This window comes from Rattus rattus, chromosome 12 (assembly GCF_011064425.1).
Source record: "Rattus rattus isolate New Zealand chromosome 12, Rrattus_CSIRO_v1, whole genome shotgun sequence".
Classification (NCBI taxonomy): Eukaryota; Metazoa; Chordata; class Mammalia; order Rodentia; family Muridae; genus Rattus; species Rattus rattus.
Window position 1 is genome coordinate 70,414,188 of NC_046165.1, and position 9,759 is coordinate 70,423,946.

The 9,759-nt window shown below is 46.5% G+C and overlaps 1 protein-coding gene across 5 annotated transcripts in view; it reads left to right on the plus strand.

Moving 5' to 3' along the window:
- The window catches only part of C12H14orf93 (chromosome 12 C14orf93 homolog), a 31,231-nt gene extending 22,250 nt beyond the window's left edge, over window positions 1–8,981 (plus strand). For all 5 annotated transcript variants that reach the window (XM_032917991.1, XM_032917988.1, XM_032917989.1 and 2 more), the window contains exons 4-7: window positions 6,198–6,259; window positions 6,440–6,543; window positions 7,543–7,655; window positions 7,926–8,981. In XM_032917991.1, coding sequence (XP_032773882.1) covers window positions 6,198–6,259; window positions 6,440–6,543; window positions 7,543–7,655; window positions 7,926–8,351 — 705 coding nt within the window. In that variant the 3' untranslated portion in view covers window positions 8,352–8,981. The remainder of the gene's footprint in view (window positions 1–6,197; window positions 6,260–6,439; window positions 6,544–7,542; window positions 7,656–7,925) is intronic.
- Window positions 8,982–9,759: the final 778 nt, after the last annotated feature.

The following is a 9,759-nucleotide window of genomic DNA, read 5'->3' on the forward strand; positions in this document are numbered from 1 at the left end:
CTCTTCCAAGCCTTGGAAGATGGGTAGCTGCTTTCCTTTTCTGAGAACTCACACTCCTTATGAACCCATTTGCTACTCCGCTGTGATCCCGAACATTTGGACTTTAGTCTCTAGGTTTTTGTTTCCTTTTGGTTTTTATTTTAATTTTTCAGGTTAGGGTCTCTGTGTAGCCCTGGCCGTCCTAGAACTCACTTCGTAGACCAGGCTGGCCTCGAATTCGAATAGATCCTCCTGCTTCTCCCTCTGGAGTACTAGGACTAAAGGCCAGGATCTTTTTTTTTTTTTTTTTTTTCTGAGCTGGGGACCGAACCCAAGGCCTTTCGCTTGCTAGGGAAGTTCTCTCCCCCTGCGCTAAATCCCCAACCCCCCCCCCTTTTTTTTTTTTAAATTTCTATGAATATTCAGATGCACTGTGTGTGAGCCCGGTGCCCACGGGAGCTGAAGAGCACACAGATCGGCCAATCCCTGTGGATGCCGGGAACTGAATCCTGGTTCTCTGCGGCATCAGCTGGTGTTTTCAACTACTAAGCTTTCTCCAGCCCCCTTTTGTAAGGTTACTGTTTGATGCAGTTCAGGCTGGCTCCAAACTCCCTATGGTATTGAAGCTGACTTTGACCTTTTTAGTCCTGCCTCTTCCTCCCAAGTGTTGGGCTTACAAATATGGGCTGCCCTGCCTGGTTGCAAAGAGTGCTCAGGATGGAACCCAGGACTTCGTGCACGCTAGGCAAACACCCTAAACTGAGCTGCATTCCTGTTTACATTGCCATGGGGGGGGGGTGAGGAGAGAGAGAGACAAGCAGTATGTTATATATGATGGAGGGACACATATGTCACTGTGAATATGTGGATGCCAGAGGACGACTTTATGAGGTCAGTTCTTTCTGCTTTTACACAGGGTCCAGGAATCCAACAGGTTTTTGGGCTTGTGTGGCAAATGATTTTACCAACTGAGAGCTACCTTTCTGGCCTCTGGTTTTGTTCTGTGTTTGTTTGTTTGTTTGTTTGTTTTTTAATATTTTATCTTATTTTAGATGTTATGTGTGTGAACATGTGTGAGTGTTTTGCCTACTTGTATGTCTACATCATATGCATACAGTGTCCATGGAAATCAGAAGAGGGGATTGGATCCCCCAGCACTGGAGTTAGAGATAGTTATGAACCACCATATGGATGCTGAGAACTGAACTTGAGTCCCCTGGGAGGGCAGGTACCAAGTGCTCTTAAACTGACGAACCATCTCTTTAGCCCATGCTCTATGTAGTTCAGACCAGCCTCAGACTGCAAGAGCTCCTTCTGTCGTCCAAATGCTGAGATTACAGTCTTGAGCCACCATACCTGACTTCAAAGTGATAAAGTAAAACTATGTGGTATTCGGGGCTAATACAGCACCAGTGCGCTTTAAAGAGGGGAGCCTGAAACAAGCTGGTAGTACTTTCCTGTTTTCTATGATCACTCAGTAAAGATGGGGGATAAGTTGAGGATTTGCAAATAGGGAGATACATATTTGGGACTGGGTAGCTTCCACTGGCTGCAGGGGCTTGGGATGGAAATATAATTAGAAAAGACAAAGCTAAATGTAACAGAAGAAAATACCTTGCATTAAAGCTCAAAGTCAGCCTGGTGCGGTGGCACACGCCTGTAATTTCAGGAGGCAGAGGCAGGCAGATCCCGGTGAGCTCAAGGTCAGCCCGATCTATAACGTGAGATCTCGGACAGCCAGAACTATTACACAGAGAAACCTTCTCTCAAAAAACCAAATCAGTGGTGAGCGCTTGCCCTAGCAAGCGCAGGGCCCTGGGTTGGGTCCCCAGCTCGAAAAAAAGAAAAAAAAAAAAAAGAAGAAGAAGAAAAAAAAAAAGAAGAAAAAGAAGAAAAAGAAAAAGAAGAAGAAGAAAAGAAGAAGAAAAAGAAGAAGAAGAAGAAAAAGAAGAAAAAGAAGAAGAAGAAGAAAAAAAACCAAATCCAAAACAACAACAGAAGCTCAGAGTTTCAGTTGCAGCATGAGCCTATGACTTTGAGTGGTGAGGTGTGGCTAAGGAAGGTAATGCTATCTTCAGATTTACTCCCAAGCACAGGAAGTGATGCTCTCTCTGACTCGATCCAGATGACAGACTCAGTTCCCATTCTCCCTTGCAGGCGAAACACAGTATAACTTCAATTTTTTCAAATCCTATTTTTTTTTTCCAGAGCTGGGGACCGAACCCAGGGCCTTGCGCTTGCTAGGCAAGCGCTCTAGCAAGCGCTCTACCACTGAGCTAAATCCCCAACCCCCAAATCCTATTTTTTTTTAAGGTTTATTTATTTATTATATATAACTATACTGCAGCTGTCTTCAGACACAACAGAAGAGGGCATCAGACCTCATTACAGATGGTTGTGAGCCACCATGTGGTTGCTGGGACTTGAACTCAGGACCTCTGGAAGAGCAGTCAGTGCTCTTAACTACTACTGAGCCATTTCTCCAGCCCTCGAATCCTATTTTTTTTTTTTTTTTTTGGTTCTTTTTTTCGGAGCTGGGGACCGAACCCAGGGCCTTGCGTTTCCTAGGCAAGCGCTCTATCACTGAGCTAAATCCCCAACCCCTCGAATCCTATTTTTAATGATGGTTCTTTTTTTTTTTTTACTTTTCTATTTTTCGGAGCTGGGGACCGAACCCAGGGCCTTGCTCTTGCTAGGCAAGCGCTCTACCACTGAGCTAAATCCCCAACCCCCAAATCCTATTTTTTTTTAAGGTTTATTTATTTATTATATATAACTATACTGCAGCTGTCTTCAGACACAACAGAAGAGGGCATCAGATCTCATTACAGATGGTTGTGAGCCACCATGTGGTTGCTGGGACTTGAACTCAGGACCTCTGGAAGAGCATTCAGTGCTCTTAACTACTACTGAGCCATTTCTCCAGCCCTCGAATCCTATTTTTTTTTTTTTTTTTTGGTTTTTTTTTTTCGAGCTGGGGACCCGAACCCAGGGCCTTATGCGTTTCTAGGCAAGCGCTCTATCACTGAGCTAAATCCCAACCCCTAATCCTATTTTTAATGATGGTTCTTTTTTTTTTTTTACTTTTCTATTTTTCGGAGCTGGGGACCGAACCCAGGGCCTTGCTCTTGCTAGGCAAGCGCTCTACCACTGAGCTAAATCCCCAGCCCTAATGATGGTTCTTAAATGCTTTATCTCTGTTGTAGCCCACAACCTTCCAGAAGTAGTGGGAGAGAAAGGATACGGGGGTCAGGGGGAGCAGACCTGTTTAGAGAGGTTCTTTGGGGCAGCTCCCCTGGAAATCGGCAGTTCAATTCACAGGTGAGCAGGCAGTGGCAGCTTGATCCACTCGCAAACACCTCACAGATACACCAGCAGACCAGTTCTGCAGAGTCGGGATAGCATCAGTAGTGACACGACCTAGCAGAGACAGCCAGGCCTCAGCCTTGGCTCGAGTCAGCCAGAGGGACCAACAGGAACACCAGGAGAAGTTCTTGATATGCCTCTCTCTCAGGGAAGTGAAGATCAGCAAAAACTTGAGCCCCACAAGTGTTGCACGGCTAGCTTGTCTCAGCACACACGTCCAATCTGCCTGAGTCCACAGAAGCTACAAGAAACGGCAGCACACCACCAGAAGGTTTTTGGTGCCTTTTTTCTATGAAGTCCCATCAACTGCAGCTCAACTACGCAGTGTAAGGCAGACCAATACATGCTTGTCGTTAGCAAAGAATCCTTCATCACATGTCCTTTCACGTGCTTGCTTTAGCAGAACGTCCTCTCTCGTGTCTGCTTCAGCGAAATGTTCCTTCATGAGTCTGCCTTAGCCTTACACCTGTGTCCATTTCCGCTAAATGTTCCTCACGTGTTTGCCCCAGCAAAACACCATCCAACCGACTTTCCAAAGAAACCTTCAGTTTTCACTTCAACACAGGCTATCACAGAGCCTGCTCCTCATGAGACCTCTGTCTAGAAAGTCTGAAAATCATCAGGACGGAGGCTATTTAGACCAGACAGAAGACAAGGGAAATTCATTGAAAGCTGTCTTCAAACTCTCATGTGGCATTAGCAAAACTGGGATCAGAGTTCTGAAGACTTTTTTTTTTTTTTTCTGAGATGGTGTTTGTGGTTCAGGCTGTCCTGGAACTCTATATAGACCAGGCTGGCCTCAAACTCAGAGATCTGCCTGCTTCTCAATTCTGTGTGCTGACATTAAAGGCATGGCCATCATGCCAGGCTTGGAATTTTCATGTGGCTACGGAGCATCGAAGTCAGGCCCATGAAGACATCTCCCCAATCCAATGACTTTTGTTTTAAAAAATGTATTTTATTACTATTATTGTGTATACATCGTGTGAATGAGTATACATGTGTCTTCCAAGTGCTGAGATTACAGGCATGCACCACCACCTGGGACCAATAACACTTTTTTTTAATGTATTTTTATACCTGTGGGTGTTTTGCCCACATACATCTGTGCACCATGTATACACGGTGCCCTTGGAGGACCGGAAGGGCATCTGAACTTTTGTAATTGGAGTTGCCGGTGGCTGTGAGCTGCCACGTGGGTGCTGGGAATCAAACCCAGGCCGTCTGGAAGAGCAGCCAAGTGTTCTAACCACTGAGCCCACTGAGCCATTTCTCCAGTCTCCAACAGAACTTTTTTTTTTTTTTTTTTGGAGCTGAGGACTGAACCCAGGGCCTTGCACTAAATCCCCAACCCCTCCAACAGAACTTTTTAACTAAAAATGTTCATTTGGAGGCCAGCCATGATGTACACCTTTAATCCCAGCACCCAGGAGGCAGAGGCAGGCAGAGCTTTAGGAGTTCAAAACCTACATAGTAAGTTCCAGGACAGCCAGGGCTATGTAGAGAGATCCTGTCTCAAAACAACAACAACAACAACAACAACAACAACAACAACAAAAGAAAACAAAAAAAAACCAAAAAACAGGGGTTGGGGATTTGGCTCAGTGCTAGAGCGCTTACCTAGGGCATAAGGCCCTGGGTTCGGTCCCCAGCTCGAAAAAAAAAAAAGGAAAAAAAAAAAAAAAAAAAAAAAAAAAAACAAAAAAAAAACAAAAGAAAACAAAAATGTCGGTGGGACCATGTGGCAGTGCTAGGGAGGCAGAGGTAAGCAGAAGTCTTGAGTTTGAAGCCAGCCTGGTCTACGTAGACAGTTCCAGGCCAGCCAGGGCTACACAAACCCCAAAACCACAAAGCAAAAGGAAATGCCCAGTAGACTAAACTGACTTAGAAAGGTGGCTCAGGGTTAAGGATGCTTCCTACTTTTGCCGAGGACATGGGCTGGATTCCCAACGCCCACATAGCTCACAGCCACCTATAACATCAGTTCCTGATCTGTTGCCTCTTCTGACTCCTGTGGGTTCCCGCACACACGTGGTGGGTGTACACACACACACACACACACACACACACACACACAAGTAAATGCACATTTTTTAAAGAAGAGAGATGTGTATGACCAAAATTGACAACTGCTTGGTGCCATGAAAGGCAGAACTGGGGGTTGGGGATTTAGCTCAGTGGTAGAGCGCTTGCCTAGCAAGAGCAAGGCCCTGGGTTTGGTCCCCTGACTCCGGAAAAAAAAAAAAAGAAAGGCAGAACTGCTCTCCCTGAGGCACTTCCCAGTTTGCGTTTCCGCCATTATAGATTTGTGATTTTCAAGTCTCCTGTGTGTACTTCTCAGACTTGGGATAATCTTTCATTTTCTTTCCAAGCTGCTGTAAAACTTGCTCTGTAGACCAGGCTGGCCACTTGTCTCTCAGTGGCACTCAGAGGCTTCCTGAGTGCTGGGGTTAAAGGCCGGTGCCACCACATCTAAGTAGTGGGTCATTGATTAATAGATAATTTCAGAACACACCTGTACTCAAATATAGATAGCTGGGCATGGTGGCACGTGCCTGTAATCCCAGTCCTTGGGTACTAAAGGCATGAAGAGCAGAGGTTCAAGACCAGCCTGACCATGTAAGAAGTTTGCAGGCATCCTGGGCTACATGAGAGTTTGGCTTAAAAAAAGAAAAGCAAAAATGTAAATCCTAACTTAGATCTTTCGTTAAGAAAGGACGTAGTAAAAGATGGTGCCTAGGACGTAGAAATGATTCAGCCAGAGAACCCACACACATGGGGACAATCCCTGAGGGGACCAGAGGAAAGTTTTCTTGTCTACTCCTGACCTGATTCTCTCTCCCCTCCCCTAGAAACTGGTCCACAATGTGCACAACCACATCACCAATGACAAGAGATTCAATGGGTCTGAAAGGTATGGTTTCCTGAGGGGAAGAGGCGTATAGGACGCTTTGCTGAGAGGGAAGCGGGACAGGGGAGATGCTTGTATCATGCCAAGGTCTTTACTGCAAAGCTAACTCATTCGAAGTGCGTCTGTCTGCTCCTGCTCTTCAAATGTCGTCTGCCTCACTTCTTTATTTTCCTCCTCTGTCAGCATTAAGTCGTCTTGGAATATTTCAGTAGTGAAGTTCCTTCTGGAAAAGCTCAAGCAGGAGCTGATGGCGAGTCCCCACAATTACACTGACAAGGAGCTGAAAGGTAAGGAAGGGTGCTGGCTTCCCTCTGCTCCGGCTCTCTGCCTTGGTTGGGAGGGAGGAAGCATGGGGATGATTTAGGTGGTGTTCAAATAACATACCATGTGGGCTGGAGAGATGGCTCAGCGGGTAAGTGCACTGTCTGCTCTTCTAGAGGTCCTGAGTTCAATTCCCAGTAACCATATGGTAGCTCACAGCCATCCATATGGGATCTGATGCCCTCTTATGTAATTCAGGTGTTCGTGCAGATAGAACATTCACATTTAAAAGGAAAATAAATCCTTTTAAAAGTAGCTCATGACAGCTACGTCTGGTAGCTAGGTCATGGTATGGTACCTCAGAGGATCACTTCAAGCCTCTACCCTATAAACCATCTTGCCAAACCAGAAGCCAGCCCCTTTGACCCGGAATACTATGTTCTGGGGCCAAAGATGTGATTCAGTGGTTAAGAGTTGAAGAGCCCTGACTGTTCTTCCAGGAGACCTGGGTTCAAGTCCCAGAACCTACATGGCAGCTCACAACAGTCTGTAACTCCAGTTCCAGGGGATCTGATGTCCTTTTCTGGATTCTGAGGGCATTGTCTAGATGTGGTGCACACATGCAGGAAGGCAAGGCACCCAGGTACATTAAAAAAAAAAACCCACTGTGGCCTAAGTTTTCTACTCCTTACCCGTGGGTCATTTAAAGCTATTACTGAGGTGCTGTGCAGCTGCAGATCCTGAGAGCGATTGATAGAGTAGCAACAGTGCGTTTGAGGCAAGAGTTGAATGCATAGAAGCAGCTGGAGTTACCTGTTTGTCGTGAGTGATTTCTGGGAGGAGTTAGTTTTAGAGGTGAAGACACTCAAAGGGCCCTAAACCAAGAGCACTGGACTGTGGAATTCTGCATCTGCCTGTTCAGGAAAGCCCAGACTGCGGAGTGGATTCGAACCTTCCACTCGGCGAGCAGTGTACAGGCCAGGGACTTTGCAAGAAGATGGTTTCTTGCTGTCTCCCTTCCCTAGGAGCCTGTGTGGCCTACTTCCTTACCAAGAGGCGAGAGTACCGAAACTCTCTCAACCCTTTCAAAGGTCTAAAGGAGAAAGAGGAGAAAAAACTTCGAAGTCGCCGATATCGGGTAAGTCTGTAGGCCTCCCTTTTGGGATCTGAAACCCTACTTCCTAATGAGCTGTAATGTGGGGGACAGCCGGAAGGGTACAGCATCTGGGAACAGGGTTGGCAGACTGGAGGGTAGACAGGCAGGAGGGTGAGCCTGCTCCAACCAGGATCGGACTTGAACACTGGGTTCCTTCAGGCACACATTTTTAAATTTCCTCCATACCAACATAAACCCTTTCTACCAACCAATAGTCTGTTCTCCTAATCTCTGCCCTGTGACCCACCATAGCTTTTCGCCAATCGGTCCAGTATCATGAGGCACTTTGGACCCGAGGACCAGCACCTGTGGAAGGACGTGACAGAAGAACTGATGTCCGACGAGGAGGACAGTCTTAATGAGCCAGGGGTGTGGGTGGCCCGCTCTCCCCGATTCAGGGCCCAGCGCCTCACGGAGCTCTGCTATCACCTGGATGCTAACTCTAAGCACGGCACCAAAGCCAACCGTGTGTACGGGCCGCCCTCAGACAGACTGCCTTCCGTGGAAGCCCAGCTCCTTCCTCCCGAGCTTTACAACCCCAATTTCCAAGAAGAGGAAGGAGGAGGCAATGAGAAAGGGCCTGTCTCTCCATCCTACGACCAGCCCCACAAGACATCCTGTCCTGACTTGAACTCGTTCATTGAAATCAAGGTGGAAAAGGACGAGTACACTCTATAACAAGGATAACCGGCTCCTGTCACTCTACGTCCCAGAAATGGACGGCTCAGATCAGGAGGCGCCTCCGGCAGCCTAGAAAAAAAACTCTGCTTTCTTAACATTTCCACTTGAAGCGGAGCTGGAGACTCTGGTGGGGTAGTAGAACTTACATAGAAGGCAAGGGAGGGTCGCCCGCCCCCACCCACCACCCACCTACCCATCCCCGTGAACGGCAACCCAGAAAATGCTTATTCCCAAGCATAAACAGTGCCTCAGAGGAGCCTGGGATGCAAAGGAAGATGGGCCAGAGAAACGAGAGGCCTTGATCCACGTCCCATCTCTGACTTTGTTTGTCCCCCACATCCCACTTGTACCCATAGCTCAGGAGAAACACTTGCTGGTCTTGTGCTGCCACGGAGGCCGAACAGAGCAGTCCAGGGTGATACTGCCCCCTGGTGGGAAGTTTTGGTCATGGGCTTTCTAATCTGAGCAGGGGATCATGGGTTTACCGCTATTTGGAATTAGGGTGTAGATATGATAGTTATTGTTTGGATTTTTAAAATGATAGTTATTGTTTGTTGCATTATATGAGAAAATTTTATTATTTCCATATTACATGTAAGAAAATTAAAGTTTAAACATTTCTCATGCTGCTGGGCATAGTGACTCATGCTTAGAATTCCAGCATTTCGAAGCTGAATTGGAGGAGGACTGCTGCTGTGACTTCCAGGCCAACCTGAGCTATATAGTGAGTTTCTGGGTAGCCTGGGTTATATAGTGAAATCCTGTCTTCAAAACGAAAAACAAAACTAGTCAAGCATGCCTTTAATCCCAGCACTCAGGGGGCAGAGGAAGGTGGATTTCTATGAGTTTTAGGCCAACCTGGTCTACAAAGTGAGACCCTGTCTTAATAAAAACAACAGTGGAAACAAACATCACAAATGAACAAAACCACTCTTTTTGTTTTCTTAATACATCTTTTTTTTTTTTTCTTTTCTTTTTTTTGGAGCTGGGGACCGAACCCAGGGCCTTGTGCTTGCTAGGCAAGCGCTCTACCACTGAGCTAAATCCTCAACCCCCACATCTTTTTTTTTTTTTTTTTTTAATTTATTTTATTTATCTGAGTACACTGTAGCTGTCTTCAGACACACCAGAAGAGGGCATTGGATCCCCTTACAGATGGTTGTGAGCCACCTGCGTGGTGGCTGGGAATTGAACTCAGGACCTCTGGAAGAGCAGTCAGTGCTCTTACCCGCTGAGCCATCTCTCCAGACCTTCTCTTCCGTTCTTATGACCAAGAACACACAGCTTTGTAGGCATCTCTTAGTCCTGTCAGCCAAGCCGCATTTGAGGAAGATGTATGACTATGCGCACACAAACATTCCAGATGGATTAAGAAGTAAAATGGCTTTAAACTCATTTTACCATA